This window comes from Lepeophtheirus salmonis, chromosome 3 (assembly GCF_016086655.4).
Source record: "Lepeophtheirus salmonis chromosome 3, UVic_Lsal_1.4, whole genome shotgun sequence".
Lineage (NCBI taxonomy): Eukaryota > Metazoa > Arthropoda > Copepoda > Siphonostomatoida > Caligidae > Lepeophtheirus > Lepeophtheirus salmonis.
In genome coordinates, this window is record NC_052133.2 from 3,372,278 (window position 1) to 3,397,570 (window position 25,293).

General features: G+C 29.0%; 1 protein-coding gene across 1 annotated transcript in view; it reads right to left on the minus strand.

Annotated features, from left to right (window-relative positions):
• LOC121114400 (transient receptor potential-gamma protein-like) overlaps window positions 1-25,293 on the minus strand; it is a 311,931-nt gene that overhangs the window by 202,345 nt on the left and 84,293 nt on the right. Inside the window, 2 exon segments of the mRNA XM_071886890.1 lie at window positions 10,270-10,400; window positions 22,858-23,164. Of these exon segments, the coding sequence (XP_071742991.1) occupies window positions 10,270-10,400; window positions 22,858-23,004 (278 nt within the window). The 5' untranslated portion in view covers window positions 23,005-23,164.

Sequence of the window (25,293 nt, forward strand, 5' to 3'; positions counted from 1 at the left end):
TCATTGCGTTGTAGACAGTGAGTTGAACAATCAGTGATAAGAAATAAGCAATAAACTCTATCTATCTATCTATGAACAACTAATGAAAACAAAAAACAACACCGAAGGTTGCTTCCAGATAAGTATCTCTCCAATTAGTTAGATAATATCTGAGTACTCACAAAACTCTATAAAAATAATGCTAGAGGTAATTTTAATTATTTTTATGCATTTGTGTAATGAATCAGCTAGTTGTAATAAGATATCATGAAGACGATTGAATCATGTCAGTTTTGTCTCCTTTTTAGACCTTTTGAACTTTTAAAAACTTGTTTTATACATACTTACATGAATTCATAAATTCCATGTTCCGTGAGTTGAAAATGTATTTTTTATTTATGGAGTAGGTCTTCTCTGAGAGCAAAAAAAAATTGTTTTATTCAATTACTTGTGTTAGTACCAGACGTTGCTTGGAGATATTAGGTGTCAACAAAAACACAAAAATCTTTGCTTTTATAATTTTGAAGATACAGCAAATAATGTTCTCTGCTTAAGGAGAAATTGGTCACGCGTATAGTTTTTTAAATTTTATGAAAATGATAGGAAACAATAATTTGAAAATGTTTCTAGTTGGTAAATCAAAAAGAAATCATTTTTTAGCTCAATAAAGAAGAAGAAAGATATATATGACTAACCTTGGGTAGTTTAAATATTAGAATATCGGAAAAGAGAACATTTTTTTGGAAACAATTAGTGGAGACATACAAATATTTTTTGTTCGAGTGTACTCATATAGTTGGTCTAATGGACCAAGTAATTGTTTTTTGTTTTTTTTCAAGTTTAAATTGAGTCTCGATCTTAAAACTTTTCCATATTTTAGACAAGAAGATATCAAGAGGAAATAAATTATAATACATCAAAGGTATAATTCCTAATTTATCCATTTAGATGCACAAAAACACCGTTGCTTAAGGATTTTACTGTAATATTGCATTTAATATGTCCAAAAATGAATTAATGTTTTATAGATTAATAACTAGGAAATATAATTTTACCGAAGCACAAAAAAATGTTATCTCATTAAGAATGAAAGAATAATGACAAAAGCTCGTAAAAATAAATATAAAACAATGATCAGTTTTTGCTAACACCAAAAAATATCTTGCACTAAAAAATTACTCCCTAAATATATGTTCGTTGCTTTTCTTTTTTGATATGATGCATTGAGTAGATTAATAAATCATTGTAGTTAGCATATTGAAAAACTGAAATATAGAAAAATATTGATTTTTGACTTCAGGTTACCCAAAAAAATAATTATAAGCTCATTTTTTCTGACTTACAACCTAGTATGTTTTAGGGCTGGATTATCATTATAGAAAGTAGTTTTTTGCTAAGCATTTCAACACTAGCAAGTAGATATCAATGAACCCTCTTTCAAAAAATTTATCGTTAGACTATGTGAAATGTTTGTAGGCTTGTGAGAAAGTTTGTAAAAATATAGTGTCAAATCCGTCTCGAGGCTTAGTGTTTGAGCCCAAGTTAATTCTCAAATTTTGAATCCAAGGCCCTTATCTCTACTTCTATGTATAGAAAGTGTCGCATTGGCCAAATAATTAAAGTGTCAATGCCACAAGTACCTTAAAGTAATACGAAAAACAACTACAACCAAAAACAGAAAATAATCGTGAGTCATGCGTAAGGAACTTTTATAATCAAAGCTATATGTTATCATTGTTGATGGTTTTATTTTAATATTTTATAGGATTTTTCAATCATAATTAGCTTTCATGTCCACGCGTGTAGCTATAATCTTCCTTTCTAATTAGTAAAATGGTAAAATCTTTCTTTGAATCCCCCTCCTAACGACCATAAATTAAGATATTTATCGTTTCTTTTAATAAATCATTGTCACTACACAGATAGAAAATGTGTTATAAAAAATGAATTTTTTTGTATAGTTTGAGTAATGACGATTATTCCATGGATTTTTTCCCCCCGTTGATAAACGATGTCAATAATGTTGATAAAAACATTAAAAAGACCTTATTCGATTATGTACGTTGATAAAGGAAGTGAAAAACTACATAGATTTCAGAAGAAAGTTCATTATAACAAATGTTAAATTATGAAAGAGGCACCGGTCTTACATGAGCCCGTTTTCAACAACAAAAAAAAACATTAACATTTAGTATCACAGTGTTCCCTAATTAATATAATAATTTCATTGTATTTGTTGTTAACTGACGATGTGTTTGCTTTTTTTTCCCTATCACCGTGTGTATAATTTGAATGGTTGAAAAGAATTCGTAGATTACCAACTGATCTTGACCCTATTCCATTGTTGCGATAAAAAATTACTCGATACAATAAAGGTTAGGAGGTGAATAGTAAAATGGGAGTTCAACTGCATACATAAATGCTTTAAAAAGGCAGGAAGCCTTTATTTTTTATGATGTTTTACATCAATTGTTTCCAACTGGGGCTTTTAGGAGACCTTTCTCTCTAATATGCATCGTCAAGTGCTCCACTAAATTTTACATCTATTTTAAAAAAGCAGAGTCTGTTTTTCTGTATGATAAACAGTCACGAGGTGCATTTTATATATTGAGCCAGATGTATATCATATGGTATTTGAGTAAAATATAAACGCTGTTAGGTAAAAATGAATTAACTCTTGCAGGCGTTTGTATTTAGCAAGCGAAGAACACTGTTTTTTTTTTTGGTTGGTGTTGGTTCTAGAGACAGTCATACTTCATCTTATGATATTTTTTTCCCCTCAAAATCTCATTACCTATTGTTCAATCATTCTTGAGGACAGAACATATATGAAATGATAAAAGTATTCACTAGTTAGGGGTGAGTATGCTCATGAAAAACAGAGAGTACGACGATAATTTTTTGGGGAGTTTTCTTTTATATTGTTAAGGCAAAATTGTCTTTTGACCGAGGTCTTACTACTCCAGGCAATGACGAGTAATACCAATAGTATTATATAAATAAAATATATGGTTGAGTATATTTTATTTGCTAAAAGATATGAAAAATGCTACATGGTTCTGTTGTGATGAAAAGTTTGGGAGTCACTATTTTACAAAACAACGAATTCTCTTCTTTCTTTTCTTTTTAATTTACTTTTTGATTGTAAGAGTTTTGATTAATAGAATATATTATATGTTTATAAGGAAAATATTTGATTTTGAAATAAATCCTTTTTTTTTATTGCATCTTTTTTTTTTTTTTTTTTTTTTTTTGCTTAGAGCCATAAACAATTGATTATTATCAACAATTTGAATAATGCTTAAGTATGTCAGATAATAGCAATAAAAATCAAAGCCATTAAATTTTATTTTTATTGCTGCACAATGCTTCAATAATGAGAAAATAAAAACCTAGTTTTATTTTATCATCAATTAAATTTTTTTTTCCTCAATGTATGTATATTTTTTTTAAACTGACAGTTAGAGACATATATTCATTTCTTCTTCCCTCATAATAAAACAGAAATAAAATTAAATAAGTAATATAATAAATGAAATCAATATATAGAATGTTCGATAGAATAAAAACTTTTTTATGCATGAAGTTTAAGTTTTGATCAAAATATTACGAACATTCTTATAATAATTAAATAACTTGGTTTCTTAATTTAATTCTTCATTGTTTTATTCATGCCTTATCCACTACATCATGTGATGTGATGATGATATCTAAGAATGAGGGAAATTATACATATTCTAGAGTTGTATCGGTCCTTAACAGCGTGCGGGAATGTATTTTTTTTTTTAAAGCAAGGGGTTATAGTGATTAAAATCGAGTGTATATTGGGCATATTAAGAAAAAAATACAAAAAATCAAATTGAAATCCTGACTTCGCTGTCATGAGGTTTCATTAGATCAGCAGTGACAAAGGGTAAGAAGGAAATAGACAAAAATATGGGCAAGAATTACTCTGATGTCGATCCTCGATTCTACTCTGAGTCCAATCAGGACTTTAAATTATTACTCCGCAACAAATCCTCAAGTTTACTCTTTGTCTTTTATAAGTACACACGAATATTCAATCATGTTTTGAATTTAATTGAATCTATTTAGGAAAGGAAGTTCACTACTCAGAAATTAAATAATAATGACAACTGCAAAGGTAAATAAACTCATTCATCAGATCACCAATTTAAAAAACATGGCTAACTAAAAAAATACACAAGATTTACCTCACTACATATTGAAGACTATCATTTTTCTTTTCGGATTATTTTTTTACCATTTCGAAAGAATTTTTTTTTTAAATGTTAATTTGGACATATAACTATTTTAAGCCAATGACATAAAGTGTTCATTTTTCTTGACACTAGAAAAATCATAGTTACTAAATAAATACTAAGTGTAGCTTCCATTTTTTAAAATGAATAAATACATTAAACTATTTACATGTAGTTGACCCATCTGTATAAGTAATATATTTTATCATGGGATGATGGCATCATTTAAGTCGTATAGCAGGTAAGTTTTTAGGCGATAAAGTTAAGGTTATTCACTTAAATATATTGAAACTTGTATAAAAATGGATTTTATAACTCAATTTGTTAATCTAACTCATAAATCTGAAAAAAAAAAAAATGTTAATGAAGAGTTATATTAATTTTTTTATTACTGTTCCTTTTTCTGTACAGTATGAAACCATTACACTATTTTGCAGATTTGTTTCTTATATGACTTAAAACACTCTGATGTTCTTACTATCTAAGATAACATTGATTTTTATGAATTAATGTAACTGGTTATTACATTCATAGTATATTTATTCCCTGTCTTTTGATTCCTGGTAATTTCATTTCCAGTAAATGTATTCCATTTAAAACTCATCCCTGCACATTTTCTTTCCAATTTGGAAGTGGCACATTTTTTGACAAATATGATTATTGTTTTTAACAAACCGGTAGAACTTACTATAACACCCCCCATTTCCTTCACATCAATCAAGAATCAAAACCCATTTTTCTAATTATCTCCTCACAATTCAAATCTACGTAAGCAACAAGCAATTGCCTTGGGCACCCCCTTGTGTGGCCCTACATAAAAAAAAATGATAATTAGTTTAGAAACATAAACAGTATGACTTCACATAATATTCCTTTTCCAACTGGGAATGAAATGTCCAGTGATGAATTTTACAACATAAATTAGTTTCCAGTGATACATTAATCTATATACATGATGAACATAATATACCTTTATCGAATATTGATTCGGATATTTCTGACCATAAATTAGCAGGAGATCTAAACACACTTGGTCCAACTCTTAAAATAATGAGTGAAATTTTGTTTCTCATGATTGTATGTAAAGTACTGAGGACGAAGTAGTATCGGGACAAATCCATGGGCAAAAATAAACTCAAATTCATTAGGGCAAGGATATTTCTACCAATGTAATATCCTCAAAATCTTCACCCCTTCATACTATAGTATAGTCAAAGAAACCTCTTTAACTAATTCTAAATATGATATATTCAGTTTTTAATTGATTACAATTTCATTAAAAATGTTGCTGAACAAACACACATCTATATAAGATGTTTTTCCTCATTCAACTATATAATAATAACTTTGGTGCAGTTGATTGTATAGTGTTCAGAAAACTAGAAAACTTTCTATTTTTAAAGCTCATAGATATTTTTCAATGAAACTTAGGACACTGGATAGTATTATAAGACAACAAAAACTGAAAATTTCAATAAGATAGAACCACTCGTTAAATTTATCCTCTAATGGGTTAGAGAAAAAAAACTAATCTGAAAAATTATGGAGTTGGAATGCTTCCCAAAAATGTCGATGGTTTACTAACCCAAATAAGATATTTGAGATATGTTTTGAGAGTATTGTATATATATTTCAAAAAAATATCCCTGTTTTCATTTTAATTTAATGATATACGAACATATATTATTTTTGCTTTACTTTATAGTTTATTCTATTATAGAATGGTATCATAAAAAAACAAACCACCCACTAAATGATGTCAAGAAGGGTCCATTTCAACTTTTTTTTAAACCGAAAAGTGGGATAAGACATCACTGCGGTCTTTGGTTCTAAATAAAGACCAACATAACACTACTTGAAGCGTCCTAAAAAAGTGGCATCTTGCAAAGGGAAAAACAATCATGTAGCCTAGGAATTTAAGCAAGGTAACAGCTACGTTGTCTTATAGTATTGCTTTGAGCAAAAGAAAATAACGTATTAATACTTTTTTGAATGCATAAATGTATAAACTCAGCTGCTTTAAAGCAGAAAGAGGAAAACAGTTGAAGGGAAAGTATATATATTTTTTATTTGTATATCCCAAAAAGCATGCCGTGAATATGCAAAAATAACAACACAACATTATTAAACCTAACATAACAAATGTGATGCATCAACATAAAAAAATCATGATCAAAAATCCAGAAAAGGAGAAAAGCTTAATTTATTTTCTATTTCAATTATATAAACAGCCCATTATTTCATAGGAATATTTAAGTCAATTGTAGGCTTTGTATTCAAATTTGAGGTTTGAGCTACACTGGTCATGAATTGGAACTATAGTTTAGAATTTTTATTTGACTTATCAAACTTAATTTGACTGAAGGTCAAATTGACCTTTCAAATTAAATGGATCCTTTTCTTATTCTTTTATAGTTACAAACAATTTTGACTACTTCAAGCAAAGGAAGGGTTCAAGTAGAAGAACAGATTCTATATTGTAGTATTGAATTTTATAACGTCACATGCAATCTCAAATTTGAAACTACTTTTAAAAGGAGGGTGTAATAAAAGATCAAGCAAGAAGATGGGCAGCGGCGCAGGATTTTATGTATGGTGTGGCTTGGTTTTCGAATTTTTTGAAAAAAAATCTAAAAAGTTAAAGTTTTTACTCCACAGTATAATTTGATCAAATGACCTTTTTTTCAAAGAAAAAAATTTATCCCCATTGTTTTAATAAAACTTTTTTCTTTCAGAGCTATAATTTTCAAAAATTCCTTATCGACCGTATCCTTGAGTTAAAATATTCATATTACTTGATTTGGAAAAATTGGATTGGACAATAGTTTCAAATAGTTGGTGTTGGAGTGAAATAATTATTAAAAAGTTAGAGTCAAATAATTTCAAATAGTCGGAGTCAGAGATGGGTTCGAATAATTTACAAAAGCCAAGTTGGACACTCCAACTCTGGCATTAAGTAGAGTTTGAGACACACCCAAAGGGGTCATAAGAATAATTTGATGATAGAAATCTACGATAATTTAATTTATGGAAAGATACAAATGTTCTTCACACTCTAGTTTGCTTTTGTGTGGATGGGGCACATATGTACATTAAGGTCGCATGATATCAATATCAACGGTATTAACTTTTACTTCTTTGCAATATTTTTTTTCATTATGCCAAAACTCTTTGATCATTTTTTAACCCTATTTACTCCATGTATGTACATAAATACATACATCAAGAGATATTGGTATTATAATATGTTTTTACAACCAAATAATTCCACAATACATTTTTAATGCATCATCGAACAATTTTTTCTATACATATATATGCTATAGTTTTTTATCAAAGGTGGATATGAGAGAAATTGTTTTTATGAGATACATAGAGACATTAATGCTATGTTTTTGTATTGGGAGATAACAAGAGTGAGGAGAAGTGATTATTATAGAATCTCACAATGTATTTTTGTAAAATCAATATTCAGTCATATAATTTCTATAGGACGTTTTCACATAAATGGGATATCAAATAATATAACATACAGCGACACACTGTGTTGGAAATATATTTTTTATTAAATATATTCATTGAACAATATGGACATATTTTGATGGGACATACTTAGGGATTCTAATGGGAGCCTGCTTGAGTTTCTGAGCATTTTTAGCTTCAAGAACAAAAAACTTAAATCTGATAAAATTCATGACTCTTTATTTGTTTATAATCTATTTAATATTTCAACATAGGCAAGAAGACCATACAAAGACCTCGAATTAACACAAATAGGGATGGGAATATTGACTAAATTGGGGTGAGCATAAGAACTATGTCAGAGAGGATGTCATAAAAAAATATAGTAACATTGAGAGACGACATATCTGCTGACAGAGGTTATTATAATATATAGTAATGAATATTATTCCATTATTGTAAAAAGTAAGTTTTATCATTTATTGTATTAATTTATCGACTATTTTTAATTTTGAAATTGTTTTAACTAAAATACTAAATCTGGTTTAGGAGGGCATCAGACCTAAGGGTTCACTTTCTCAGATTCCCTTGCCTGACTGCTTAGTACAAGTTGGACTATATTTATATATTTAAAGCAAAGGTTATTTGTCTCTTAGTCGAGAAATGATAAATCCAAACAATTCCGTGTACTACTGCAAATAATAATACTTATGCTCAGCTTATAAATTTTTGTAAGAAAATAGACTTGAGAAGAAATTGTAACTAAACTGAAATAAGTTTGATAGTCTTTCTTGTAGAAGTTCGCAAAGACTTGATTTTCAATAGACTCCAAAAAGAATTACACTCATCAATATCTTTTTAATACTCTCTCAATTTTTCTTTTTGTAGTTTGAAGGAAAAAGATCTAATAATAATTAGTACTTAATCGGATTTAAATATGCTCTCTTCGTAATCCTTTCTTTGAAACTATAAAAGATAAACATTTCTTAAACAATTTTCAAAAAAAGTCTAATTTAATATTCGTTATCTTTATATTTAAGACATAAAACTGACTTTTATCCCATTTTTACTACTTAATCTTGTTGTTAGGGCCAACATTTCATCTATTTATATTATATACCCACTTGGAAGTATGAGAACTGTTGTATTTACATATATGTGGCCCGTCAATAGAAAAGCAAGCTGGGATAATTTTAATCAAATGAGAGTTTGTATCAGTCCGCGCCTAATAAAAATTTTCAGTCCTAGGACCGATCCTTTTCGGCCTTTTATGAAAACTACAATGGCTTAAATGACGTAATTACTACTAGAACGTATTACAATTTATAGCTATCATACATTACTTTCTTAGCTCTAATATTATTTTTATAGCTAAGACGCTAGAGTTATGAAAAATGAAGGAATAATTAATATAAACAATCATATTTTGTTCTTGCTAACATATATTCACCTCAATTTACCCATGTACACATCCTTTCTAATCATCTCACATTTAATAAGTTATTTTGATAAATAATTCTAAGACCCTGAAAATTATGCTTAAACATTGTATATAAATATTTCAATCATTTATACAATACAAAACACAATATGATACATTTTAAAGACCATATCGTATCTAAACAAAGTCTCATATTATCACATGAAGGCTCGAGACTATAGGTATTAAATATTCCTAGGTATATTAATCCATCCAATAAATGAGAATACGGATCTTAATCATTGACCAAAATAAGTCAATAAAATAAAATTGATAAAGTAAAATATAATGTACTGAGAATGACTCTTCTTTTCTATGTTCCATTAATGGGACAGGTGGACTCACACGGATTAAGTAAAAGTAAACATTAAAAAGTATAACAATCAATTACTCCATCTGACTTAGTATTTATTGTCTTTGAAGTCCATATACATCATGTAATTTTTTTTCTTTAGGAGGGACGTGAATCGAACCTGTGTATATTGAGTTGAAGATAACAATTTATGCCAAACGTGTTGTCCACTGAGCTATGTTACTCATTTTCTTGATTTTTGTTAGAAATTGTTTTTGCGTTGACATACCACATATATCGATCTACTATATCTAAATATAATAGGAGTCCCATTATATTTTACTCCTAATTAAATTCGTGAAAATGTTTAATTTTATATCTATACTTTTTTTAAATACATTTTTAATAGAATAAATTACAAATAAACATGTAATTTATTACATATTTCGCCCTAGAAAGAGTTTAACGATAAAGATGTACACGTCATGTTATTTTTTAAGACACTGAATATAAATTCAAGTTTTGTATTATGCTACTGGTTCATCAAATGCAATAAAGGTATTCATCTCAATCATGGAGCTTTTATGCTAAAAAATACAGACAAAGGTATGGAGTCAGTTCATGCATCAAGAATGGTAATGAAAGATCAAACATGAGGGGAAATGTGGATTTATAAAACAATTAATAATATTAATAGGGTTAATACAAAGTAGATCTAAATGCATTGGGGTTAAGGGGATAAAAAGAAAGGTACTTTGAAGTATTTTTGGGTCTATGGAATGACATGTCCTTACCGTCGAACACTGGCTACATCTCCTCTTTCCACGGCAAGTAGAAATTTCTTTTCTTGAAAAGTGAGAACGCCAATGTCCCGATGTGGACGGGCTCCAGCCTCCTCCTCCGTCATTCCGTGAATACTGTGGCTCTGTAAATATATAAAGGATAAATTAATTTATAAATTATGAAATGAGTTATTCTTAAGGTTATTATGTAATGTTGTTATAAAAATTAGATATTAAAAAATTCTATTTGTGGCCCTATAACGACTTTATCATCCTTATTTCTAATAGGAATCCACATCATAACGATACATTGAGTATTCCGTTACAATAAAACATCAAGTATTTGAGTGAAATTTGCAGAGTAGTTATTTAATATCTTATTAGCATATATTAAACTTTCTGTACTGAATTTACAACAAAACATCCCCATAGATTCAATGAAATTTGATAATATTTACATAGCATCTTATTAAATTACCAATAAATTAGAAATATTATTACTGTAAGGATCAGGATAATGTCTAGCAGCTTATGGATTTATTGATTTAAAATCTTCTGTGGTTCAAAATCTGTAAAGTTATCAGTGATCTAATCACAGTTTTATTAATGGGGGCCTCTTTGAATTGAGTATGCATGACTCATCAATAATAGGCCGATAAATACAGCAACTAAAAATTTTCGGGGAGACCCTCTCCCTGCCTTATATAACTAAGCTTAGGCACATAACTTTTAAATATTTTCTTTATAAATAAATAAAGGAAAATTTATCTGTTTGTTTGTACAGTTATTTTGAGATCTGAGGATTTTGTAGATACTTGATCTCAGAAATGCAATCGAGCGTGTGTAGCCAAATTTTATATTAAAAAAAAGAAAAGCAAGGGAAGTACATTATATCAAATTTAAAATAGTGAATGTAGCTTTAGATTAGACTTAACAACAAACCTGTGTACGCTCAAATAATAAAAAAAGAACAGAACAGTTGAGTACATATATATTTGGCTGTAAATCCTAGGGATTTTTTAGCATGCGAGTTTCTTATTGTTGGCAAACTGAAAAATGGTTTTATTTTATTTTCATTTTTGAAAAGAGAACATTTCAGTATTGAGTAACTACGTGTAAGTGAGCTCATACAAAACGTTGAGTAACACTTTGAAGTTATCTTTTATATTTATAAAGCAAAGTGTATCTGTTCTTCGACGCCTAATAATGTCAAGTATTACAGCAAATCTGGAATAAAGATAGGAGTTTTCATTTTGCAATATTTTTCTTCAAATATGTTAAGAGCTGAATACAATATATATAACATTCTTATATTAGCAATACATACATTTCAGCAAAAAATTGGTCTTCCTAACATAATTTTTATTATTATAAATTTTCATCTTAACAATGACTTTTTACAAAAAGCCCTTTAAGTGTATAAAGTTTATAACAGAAGAAGGATCTATGACTCAACTTGGAAAAAAAAGGAGAGAATGACGTAGATAGACTTCAACGTATTTAAACAACATGGCTGTGGTAAAATGAAGTCGTGTAAGTTCCTCAACAACGACTATAAATAACATGAAACTGATAGGGGTTATTTATTTACAATTTATCTTTACAACTTAGCAAATGTAAAGTCCTACTTTAGACCTTCTACAATTAACAGCCCTTACTTTTTTTAAAAAAACTGCAGTTCCTCTAGGAACCACTGGTAAGTATAGATATAAGTCTATTATTCTTGAAATTTCGTTATGACAATATTTGTTTAATGTGTATATATTTTTAATTAAGAAAGATCGTGTTAATTGCAAATATATGTATTTTTCAAATTTTGATTTTTTTTAAATATTCATCAACATCTAGCAATCATATTGTACTAATACAATTAACGAACCGTTTTTTGACAAGAACAAAAATACAATGTATTATATCTTTACCCGTTTTCGACAGTTGACTGCGTCTGTTTTAAAATAGCTCATTCTATGTATTTATGAACTCAAAAGGTCATAAATACAACTTCACTCGCAACAACAATTCAAAAGTTAAAATAAAAAATACAAGTATTTTTTAATTTTCCTTCTTAAATTTAAAAGTCGAGGTTTCGAGTGGACAAAAAACTCGTTTAATTAAAAGTTTTAATAATACATCATATTAGATTATTTTTCAATGGGACCTTTTTAGTATTTTATTCACAGTAAATTTTTAATTTCCTATTTTTAAAGACAAAATTTGACACTTTATGACAAAATGTTTAAAATTGGTCACTTTTTTTCAAAATGTTTAAAATTGGACATTTTTTGACAAAATGTTTAAAATATCACACTTTTTGACAAAATGTTTAAAATTTTTACAAAAGCATAGTCAAAAATCTAGCTTCATATATAAAAATTTAAAGTTTATTTGCAGAAGGAGGAAGAAACGAAGATAATTTTCAACCCAATCCTCACACCAACACAAATGTTTATGAAATACTGGATCTCCTCAGGATCATACTTTATAGATCGGTTCAACAGGGGATGTTTGGATATTTTCGTGGAAATTGTGTGAAGAGAAAAACTGTCGATAAATATTTACTTTTATTAATATCATCTTAATTCATATCATATATATATATACAAAACATAAAATAACATAATATAAATTGCTAGGAGGAATTGCTTTGCATTATCATGGATAAGCATTTTACCTTAAAATTAGACTTCCTAGCCAGGCCTTACACCTAAAAATAATCCAACATTCCAGCTGTAACATAATTATGTCGAGACAATCATACACTCAACAATGCAAAACATAATTATCAATCCATTCGTCTCACTCTATATAATCCTTCTTATCTTCAAACTATTGTTTATAAACTAGTCACATGTCTTGCTGAATCTGACAGTTTGTATTTGATAATGTCAGTAGCATAATCCCAGGAATCAGCACCCATCTTTGGTAATTTTAAAGAAAAAATAATATATCTAGGTGCAAAAGACAAAACTGTTGCTCTCAAGATTTATTAATGAATTGGTTCTCCACATTCCAATTTATTGACAATAATAGTTTTGACGCTTAAAAAAGCCAATGTATTCCCCAATTTTCATAGCTTTTTCGTCTTTGCATTGTGGGTAAGCCAATAACAATTATTGACTTTAAGGCCCTCCACATTAAGAGAAACAAAGTGATAAAGAAATCGAAGGGAACTTGACAAAAGGATTCAAAATAGTTTGTTGGAGAAAAAAAAATTATGTTTCAATTTCAGATTTTTATTTCTTTACTATTGCTATAAAATTTGCATGATTTTAAAGATTTTGTCTGATCTCTTAACTGTCGTACTAAAGGAACACATTGGAAGGGATACCTTAACACATGAACTCCTCAGAGGTGCGGGATATTTGTCGAAGAAAAGCATACAATATTTTGTTAAATTACAAACCATGATAGTTCGTCTCAAATCTGAGGGTAGAAGTGTATCTCTAACTAGTGTACTACTCACTCGGACTGAATTGAACACCACACAGAGATACAAATTAATGATTTTTTTTATAATTCATAGAAATAATTGTCTTATTTTTACTACACCTTAATATCAAAAATATTTATTTAATGTTTCTCAACAAAATACCATCTCAAACAATAACCCAAAACAAAAAATGAAAATAGCGCACTTAGACAATTTTAAGCCTATTATAGTTAAAAGTGATCCTTTTTCCCACATTGATATGTTCGTCATCTCTTTCCTTTTTGTCTCTTTAGTAGTCACAAGCCTGATTGTTTATGCAAATCACTTAATATAAATTTCATACAATTTTCCACTCTGATATACCCTCAATCTTGCCTTCTATATACATACACCCAAAGGTATGAAGCGGATTAGTTTAATATAAAAATGATATTCTATTAAAATTCATGTTCTTTGAAATATTATAATATATTCATATTCTCATTGAATAAAAATGAGAAGAAGTGAAAATTTGATTTTTTATTCTCTCGTCAAGAAATAACTTTTAAGTTCAAGAGGCAATCAGTGTCAAAACTCTCTGAGAGAAAAGTTGGTTTTTTAAACTCATATAACACATGCAAACTTAATAAGCAGTTAAAAAAATAAGTTTCAAATGGAAAACTACAAAAGTAAGTAATTAAGTTTTATAAATCATTTATACAGCTTTCTTTATGCAAATATTTTTCAGAATGCAATATCCTCCCTTTCTCCCTCCCTTGCCTGTTGTGTGCCTAACATTTGATGAATGTAATGTATATTTTCTTTACATCAAACCTTGAAGGCAATTCTATTTTCCTATATTCATCTACAAATATGAATATATTGATACCCTTGCATTCATCAGCTCATTTGTTTGGCATTTGACCAAAAAGTTAAAATAAAGTTCGTTAATGTCTCTATAGTACAATAAAGTTTCGAAACGCGAACAATTTTTAGATTACCCTAGCTTTTCCTTTATATGATATTTCTAGTCAGAATCAGTCATAACGGGAATAGAGCATAAAAGCCCCAGGCCCCACTTTTTACTTGAATCCACATGCAGAATATATATTTATGTATATTGAATTCAAATATATTTACAGAAATCGGCAGATGTATTTTCAAAAAACTTTAAATCTCTATGATTATATTTTTTTCAGAATTAAGGAGAGCTTTATTAAATATTTAATATTAAAGTCATTTCTGACAGCTTGCCCCAACTTCCTCCTCCTCAAATACCTCCTACTCGTGTGCACCCCAACAGTGAGGGCTGAATTCCCCATGATGGATCTTTTCAGCCCGTACACGAAGTGCGGGATGCTATTTTTGGCCTTGTGGGATAACATGTAGCATATTAAATGCTGCTACCCCCCTTGCATCTTTGTAACAACGTTATACAGCGTATTGTTATTGTACTTTGTGATACAGATGATATCCTATGCGTCGTTTCCAGACGAGTAGAAATTGTGGATCACTTTGCGCCGCTGCTCCTTGACCTTCATTTTGAAAACTTAGAGCACAGTTTTTTTTATAAATGTGTGGTTTTTTTAGGTACAACAGTACAACTTGTAACCATCTATTTAATACAAACTTCAATCATATTAAACACACGCCTTAACAAACATGGAGACAGGGAATCTCTCGTACTTTTTAATTTATATAAAATATACTGTATTTTGATTACAATAAAATTTATTTTTTTCCACCCAAGACAGAAATCTTTTGGTCTTAAAATAAAGTTGAATTTTGAAAAAATATCCATGGTTAAGTGGTACCTTATGTTACTAATTTGTTTAGACTCAAATAAAAAAGGGTTGGAGGCCTTTATATTGTTTCTACAGAAGAAGCAAATCCTTTCTTCGATAGACCTTAGCTGAGTACTACCAAAAGGGAGAGTTCTTGTAATAATTCGATATTTTAAGCAATATAAGGGAAAATCAAACCCTACATTTTTGAGGGTCCTCAACACATCTGTTGGATTAGATTCTAATTGTAAAAGTTCGATCTTTCTCTCAATCAACCGTAAGAAATGTTTCTTAACGTTTTCTGCCATCAGTAATTCTCGATTTTTTTTTTTGTTCTTCGTTCCATATACATAATTTTAAAAAAATATTTCGTGGGCCAACTGTTCTTTGACTAAAAGATTTTATATCAAAATTTCCCTTTTATCCAATTCTTCACTAAACGTAAAAAACTGTTTTTATAAAACTTCTCCCATGAAGTCTAGTCTCCTTCTCATTGATGAATTCGTTATGTAGTCTAGTCTTGGATTCCCATCCACAGGTTCTTGCCATTTCATAGTTGATAAAACTTCTTTTTTCCGACCAAACATATCCATGTTTAGAGCAACTTAAATTGACCTTTCATTATCTCTAAGTTTTTCACAGACTTCTCTTCTAATTTCATCTTCAGTAACTCTGACCATAAAGATCCCTCCTCAAAAATTCTTCCAATCCAAGAGCATAAAAGAGTCTTCCAAAAATACTTGAAAAATATCATCCCGAGCTCTTTGAATTTCTTTTCGAAATTAGCTTCATTGATCCATTAGGAAATATAAAATACTGGTATACATATTTTATCCATTTTCGTTGCTAATCGTTCAGAAAATCCTGTATCCCTCAAAAGATGAATTACTTTATATGGTATTCATGTGTTTCAGATGAAAATTTATAGAGGGAACATTTGTAAAGGTAACACTTAAGCATTGTGTTGAACAACTCGTTTTCAATTTTTTCCCCCAAATTTTCATGCTCATCCCTTCTTTCTAGTGCAACAAAAGAACCCAGTATTTTAACTACTTCTACAGTTTCTAATCTAATTTTGGAAAGTCAAGTCTATTCGAGCAGTGTGGGATAAGTTTTGACTTCTGAAAATAGACAGAAATTCAGAAATATATTTGAACTTTTCAAGGATATTGTAGGTACAGTTAAGTGATTTTTTAATTTGCTTTACGTCGCCTATTTTAATGTAGTCACATCGTTTGCAAACTAACACTTTTCTAAGTTTCCTACTTTAATCCCTTTGATGAGAGAAGAATTTTCAATTTCGATTATTAGAGGGTTCAATGCAATTATAAACAGACAAGTGAAATTGGTTGCCTTAGCAACACCCTTTACTGACTAAGAATCTATTATTACTCCTTTCATAGAATGTCTGAGATGAAAAGTTTTTTTAAAATGTTGTTTATAAAAACGCAATAGTCAGTTAAGAAAACACTGTGTAAAGAATTTAAGACCAAACCAAAATTGTGTTAATACTTCGGTCAACCTTTGTATATTGATAAAATTTTTATAAAAAAGGCATCATAAAAAGGAAAACGTCTTGTACATTATTTTTGCCTCAAGCACCGCTTACACTAAAACAGGCCCTGATTCTAGCCCTGAATAATGGGTAGTTATGTAAAAACCCCAAAACAATTATGGAACAGTTTATAGTTTTGTAACAAGGTATCGCGGTATAATTTGTTGCGACGGAGGTAGATAGAACTTATAAAATGTAAGCAATAATTCAAGGGTGGCACTTCATTAGAGATTTAAATTAGGGGCCAAGTCACGCTAAGGACCCTTATGGTAAAAATCTATATTTTCCATTACTGATGGGGGAAAAACCCTGAAAAGTGGGTTCATGGATCATAAAAGAACACGTATTTCTTACTGCTGGAGGGTTACATTCATTTTAATCGCCCTTATTATCAGTTAAATATTTTGATGTTACATATTTTAACAAAGTTGAAATGAATCTTTTTAAATAGAGTAAACCTTGGATTACGAAGACCTCCCTGTGTCAGAGAAGAGTCACTCTCAATTCAAAATCTTGACAAAAAGCTAACACTGAAACACAAATTGACAACAATTTGAAAACAATCCTTGCTTATATGTTTAGTTCCAAGAATCTGAATTGTTATCTAGGATGAACCTTTTGAAGGAGCCATGAAATAAAAAGGAAAAAAGACGTATCATTTAAATTGAAAGTGTTCAGTCAGAGCCAAAAATGCTGCCAATTAAAAGTACTGTTATTTTGTTATGCATGATGTAAGTTCGGGTTGGAAGCATAACTATATCATTAAACGCATTTATTTTATGCAAAATTATGTTATATTTCTAACGCACATTAATTTAGCTTTATATTACATTAAAACACTAGACACTAAAATCTATTCTGAGTAGTATAAAATATGATCTGCCAGTATGTTAAAATAAAAGAAACAGAAAAATTAATGTGGTAATCTTGTCAATTTGAAGAATGGTTGGGAATCCAGTATCACTAGACTCACAAATATTGAGAATTCTTTTTATTTATAATTCAGTGTTCTTCATCTCATCTGCTTTTTTATAGTTCTAATAATTAAATGATTTGCTTTATGTAGGGGGTGGGGGGAATGGAAGCGGGAAAAGAAAGGAAGTAGAAGAGAAGAAAAAAAAATATTATTATCAATTGTATAATTATTCATTATTAAGGCAGAGAGTACTTTAGTACTGGAGTGTGAATTATATTTCACAAGAAGTTATTATAATTTTTTTCAAGAATAACTTGTATGATGCATTTAAATGTCACTCACTCTATCAGGTTCTATGTTGTCATTATTAGTAATTATTATCTATTTTTGTACAATTTGTTTGTTAAATCAAAATAAACATTAAAAATAATAATAATAGCATGCATTTTTCCAGCTATTCCAATAGCCTCATCCCCTCTACAGGCAAATAATTTCAGGCACACGGCCCTCATGATAGTAACTAAAAGAGAGGTTTAGCAACCGTATGAAGAAGAAATCTCTGTCATCCGAGCCAGATTTTTCCACTCCTGAAGTACCAAACAGTAATGCCAGAAACATGGGAACCATTGTCCCCCACTTTTCCAGAATTTGTATAGTTATCAAAATGAAATAAAAATTATCTTGTCAAAAAAAAATTTAATTGCCATTATTTTTGAGAAAAAATAATCCATTTCCCTTAAATAAAAACTTATGTTATTTTTTCAAATTTAGACTCTTCTGCAAAATTATACTTTTAAAATTGGAAACAAAATTTTTGTCTTTACTTAAAAAAAATAATCAATTTTTGTATTTATATAAAAGAAAAAATACATATTTGTCAAAATTGACAAAAAGGCCGAACGGCCAGCCCCTTCCAAAAATTATTCTATTAGTCCGTGGATGACATCATTATCATATAGTTTGCCCCCTTACTCGAAAATATATTCAATTGTCGATGGTAACGGAATGAAAACATATTTTGCACCGTACTATACAAAATTGCTATTGGAACTGTTACTTACAACGCCTTTACATCATAAAAATAAAATGTTGAGCAACTGAAGTAACCCTATTATCATTTTTATAAGGTATATTGGAGACAATTGTCCTTTCTTCCACTTCCACTTTAACAAAATTCAAAATTATTTTCTTAACAAAATCAGATAATCAATTAAAAAACAAAATCAAAAAATAATATTCGAAATTAAATTCCAATTCGAAAGAAAAAAGATAGGGATCCTTCACATCTATCTATGTCATAGTAAAATAGGGTCTGCGTAACCCCAAAATTTCTCAGTTAGTGCCCCCTTCCATTTTTAAAAAATTAAAAAACCTTTTAAGTATAGATGTCTTCTCCATGGCAAATAGAACCCTATAAGTGTATGCAAAATTTTTGTCATGTTAGTTGTGCTTATTAACTTTCGTTAAAAATTATCGAAATACTATTATACATTTTTATACCTATAGCAGTACAAAATATTGACATCGCTAGAACACTAAGTTCTACCACCAACGTCCCATCTATGTTGTATAATGCATTGAGGAGTGAAAATATACGCATTAATAAACGTGTGATGATACAACAGTACAATTTGCTTGTAAAAATTAAGTATAGGAATTCATTTTTAAACTCTGAATACGCTCATTTTTAATTATTTAGTCTAAGATATAAGGGTTGTTGGCTATTTTGGAGTGACTCTTGAGTCGCTCAATACTTAACTCAAAATCATTCAATACGTTATTTATATTTAAAATGCAAATGTCTGTGTGTGGAAGAGATTCATGGCTATAAAAAAATAGCTATTAAAATTATTTTATTCAAAATATTCACTAAGTAAAGAGTTTTTGCCTTTTTTCAAAATTTGATGGAGATGTGAGAGTTAAAAATGACTTCGTAGGACAATGCAAATTTAAATGGGTAATGTTCATACCAATTGGGAACTTTTCTGCAGTATTTGTTATCGATATTTGAAAAAAGTTGAAAATCAAAATGGTATAATCAACATGCAGCATTAATAACTAAAAAAATTTATTTTTTTATTAAATACGAAGAAGAAGAGATCAGCATTAAAATTTAAAAAAATACCTGTTCAAAACATTGGTTTTTGTCTTTTCCTCGTAATATGAGTTATAACTCTACGTAGATTTTATTTTCCTCCTGTTGGATGTCTGTTTTTTAGTATTAAAGGAGATGGAGAAAAACTTGTTTTTGTAAGAGTTTGACATAATGTGTAAATAAAGCAATCCGTATTTGTTTGTTACACGTTCCGCATAGAATCCTTACATATATATAAGTGGGTCAGGGATTCAGGATATACACATATATAATTGAAAATCTCAAAATGTGGGTTTCTATTTTAAAAAAAGAGGAACCACTTTCTTAATGTATAATTCATAAAATAATCGGGTGTACTTATAAGCAGCTTATTTTTGAAGATACAAAAAGTTTTTACCTCTTAATGGCTAGGGTAAGATCCCCTGGATTTCCTTTTATGTATTTATAACATAATAAATATGTACATAAGGAAAACAAAATTTACATAGAACGCAAAAAAAAAAAAAAATTAAATGTACTTTGGTAGGGAAGACCAAGATAGTTGAAACAAGTCCCTTCTTTCAACAGCTAAAATAGATACAATCATACAATCAAAAAAATTGACCCTACAATTATAAGTAGAGTTTATTGATATGTATGTTTGAATATCTTAACAAACGGAATGCATTTTTGATCTAAGACATAATAATATAGTCAATGTAAATTTGGAAGTCGTTTTGCGTGTAGCATCGAGCGTGTAAACAGGATGTACTGGATATAGGGCTACCTGATGTATATGATATATATATTTTGATTTAAGAAATAACAATGTAGTCGTATTAATTAAATCCCACGGACGTTTTGCATGTAGTATAAAGTGATCCCTGATGCATATCATATACATATTTTTGATTTAAGAAATAACAATGTAGTCGATTAAATGAAATATTGTAGCTAAGTGTATGTATCATTGAGATGTAAATATGAAGCACTGTTTCTATTTGTTTCTGTTAGTGAGTGCTGTAGAGACTAAAGATCTACTCAGTCATCACACCAAATTATTTTTTTTCCTCAAATTGTTTGCATTATTCTTTCATTCTTGAGAAAAGAACACATAATAAATGATATTAGCAATTAGGTGTGAAAAACAGAGAATAACACTCAGAATTTCTTCTATATTATTAAAGCAAAATTTGTCTTTTAGCCGACGTGTAATTACTCCAAACAATTACGTGTACTACCAGTAGAGTAATATAATGCAGATTATTTAAAAAAAAATTAAATATTTGTATTCATTTTACTTCTAGATATTAAATAAAGGCTAAAAATTACATATGGAAGTAATTTTTCATTGTCTGTTTTTTTTAACTTCTATCATTTAAATTATGGACTCCGTTGCTATCAATTAATCAAAATTATATACTCACAGAAAAAAAAAATGAGATATTGTAACACTTAGTGCAAAAACGTTAGGTGCAACAAGTAGTACACAATTCGAAGATACCAAAGGGAGTGATCAAGATAATATCAAATATTGCAGTAAAGGTATTTAGAGAATGGGATGAGTTACAAGTATTAAGTATGGGGTATGAATGGCCGATATTTGTAACAGAAGGTTAGGATAGTGTTTATCTTTTAATTTTTTTTCCACATATAGCAATTAAATATAGATTTCAAATTAATGACATTATTAAGTCTCATAGAGACGAATATAAGCCTGAAGCTTTGTTAACTTGTACGCATGGCAACAAGAAGTAGTACATTTGTTTGATCTTTTAGTCTACTATAATAAATTGAAATTCAATTATTCAACATCTAAAAAAAATTAGTTATTTACTCTTCAAAAAATATATGATATAATCTAATTTAATCTCAAATTCGATTTTTTATCTGTTGCACTGCCCTTGGCTACAGGAATAGCTTCAACATTTAATGGGTTGCATTCAAATACAATTTGTGGAAAATTACATTTTGGTATAATTTCTAATTAGATTTAAGCAATATGAGTCATATGTTCAAATGTTCTGTTCAATTTTTGCATGTCTGAGTAAACCCAGCTTCGGGTAATTGAACCATCGACAAAAAAAAACAAGGTTGTAACTATCTTCAGTCAGTGTCTCTTATAAATAGTTTGGTATCATTTATGTATGACCAAAGAAAATCTAAAGAAAGAAACTAAATGCCGGTTAAAGTTATAATTAAAATTTACATGTTTGTAATGAAAAAATTATCTTAAAAAATTAGAAAACAAAACAACGGTTGTTGCGCGTGCTCTTTCTTCTTTTTTTATTATTATTTAATAAGTCGTCGTGTTGTTTATTTCTCCCTCTGAAGTAAGCGTTATTGCCTATCTTGTGTGTAAATTGCATTACCAATGCATAATATATTACATATAATTAAATATACTTGTATTATGATATTTTTTCAGAACCAATGCTATTGGTAAATGTAGAAAGTATAGTATTCACTTACTCTATCCAATATCATATAAGAAGCAGCTGATATTAATAAGTTCATTAATTCAGTAGTACCATATATCTTGCTCCATGCTTCTCCTATTTTTCTTTTTCTTCTTTACAAATGTGCCAATTCTAATATAATGATTCAAAAAATATGTACCACAAATATGTTCACTCATCCTCTATCAAAAAAAAAAAAAAAAAAAAAAATAGGATAGGACATATATATACAATGCGAGGAGAATAAAACTATAATATTTATCTACAAAAATCCCATCCCTAACAATAGCACGAGTCTGATGTAGACAAATTTATATATATATAAGTATTCTAGGCGATAATTTTTTCCTCTATTTATAAGTTTGGCAGGTATGTTTTAATAGTTTCTTTATGTGTGACCTACCTTCACTTTAGACTTTGCAGAATGTGAACCTCCAGAGGATTTCTTAATGGGCTCAGTAATTCGAACAGAGCGTGGATCCCCAGAGTTTTCACTCAGGTATGACCGCTCATTTTTGACAGTCTCTTGTGACCTCTCCTCTTCTTCCATGATAAAGGAGATTTTCTCGTAGCATCATACGGTTTCTGGAGCAATTTTAGGGATCCGATTCATTAAATAAGGGATGATGAAGGAAAGGGCTTAAGGATTCATTTTTTGTTTGGGAGCCTCTCTGTTCCATAGAACAGCTTTTTGGAAGGTGTAAAAAACTCTGCAAAATAAAATAAAACAAATTAGTTTCATACTTAAAATATAACCGCATAAAATGTGCTCTTAAAAAGAACTATGGTAAGACACCAAAGAAATATGAAGGTTGTGTAAATATTTAATAAATTTGCTTTGCTTCCTATAGAAACAACAGCTAAAGACAAAGTAATAAAACCACTAAATAACCCATTTTTTGAAGGGAAAATTTATATGTACATTGTGTATCTCTAAGCAAAAGAAATAATATTCGGTCTAATGAGTATATACTTAGCTACTCAACCAAAATATTTCCCCCCATTCAAATATTGTAGCTTGCATCTTATGTATTTTTATAAAGCTTCTTTGTTAGTGAATGAATTGAAATTGTTTCTCCTGGTATGAGCTCAATTAAAGTCTGAAAAATATTCTAGGCCCATTCATTCACCTATAAAAATATATTAGTCTGGGTTAATAGCGTTTATATCTGCAGTTGTCTGACAAAAAATCAATTTTTTTAGTTTAAATACAGATAGATAGCTTGGATAAGTATATTTGCAATGTTTGAAGAAAATGGGAAATGAACCTAAATATGTTTTTTTATAAAACAATTGAGAGAGGGCCTCGTCTTGTGGTAAATTAATATATCTTACTGAATGTAAATAATATTTTTTACTAGCATCAGTAGACGACATTGTTAGGAGTTATTTGGCGTTGACGAAGAGACAAAAAACAGACAAACATTGCCATAATATATTGGTTTATGTACCAAAGTACAATTTTATTCTTCTTCACATTTTCTTAAAAAGTTAAAATTATTCAATACATTACATTATTCATTGTTAAAAATCATGGTATTGTAAATGTAATACATAGCGTACATCTTTTATACAAAATCTAAAATATCATTGTCCTCGTACTTTTGAATAATTATAGCATGCTTCCTATTTTTATAATGATAAAGTTGAAAGATTTTTGATAAGGGCAATATAGATAAAACGAAAATGATTTGACTTTAATATAATCTGTATCACTCATATGATCTCCTCGTGATGAACAGAGAAGACGCTTTTTTTTCGTTGAAATTGGTTTTTCTTAATAATTATTATTTTTTATTCACTTTATGGAGGAGAGTCCCCATGACACATTTAACAGTACATACCCATCAAGAAGGAGATTAAAATTAAAAACATAAACTTGTGTTTTATCCATTGTTTTGAAAATAACAAAAGTAGCGTCACAAAATAACTCACAAACAATAGAACAAATTGTCATGAAAACTGGACGACTGTCTTTTGAAGGTTGGAACTAACTGAAAATGAGATTATTTTCCTTAAATAGCACCATCTATGTGTGAAGCTCGTGACTTTTAAGCCCGTGTGTTACACTATCTTTACCACTCGACTCCTTACTAATTCAACAGCCTTACATTTTGAGTAGTACAAACTCAATTTTGAAAAAGAAAAAAAAATCATTTGAGATTGCTTTTGTGTTGAAATGAAATGTAATACAAATTTAAATTAGTTGATGTTATTAGTCTCAGAATCAGGTCAATCTTGGAAAAAAGGGAATGAAATGATCAAAACGGATACAGTTCATTCTTTTTAATGTCAGACTATTTTTTTGTATGTAATTCCGAATTAAATTTTCATTCATGTGTCTCTTTAAACTAATATTTATATATATATGTAAGAATAAACATTTTAAGAGAAAAAAAAAATATTTATATGTATGTACTTTTCTTTACAAGCCAACATTTTTTATTAGAATAAGTTATATATTTCAAAGACATGTGTTGCTATTTCCACTTGTTCTTTCTTAATGTTTGAGAGAAGGCTCAAAATTATATATCCACCGATTGAGAGAAATCTCAACAAATAAACTGATTTGGTTAAAGTCTTATTGTTCGTTCTTCCTCTTATTCAAAGAAAGCAATATAATATACTCCCCATTTTATCCTCATAATATGACTATTACAATTTGATGATAGAATGTAAAATATACAAAAAATATTTGAAAGAAAGGATAAGATATGTAAAAAGAATGAAAGAGGATCTATGAAGTAGTAGTAGTAAATGGAAATAACCCTGTCCACATGTCTACGTGATAAATTGCTTTTTTATGCGTCTTAATGTGGGGCGTGATATACCCTAAAAA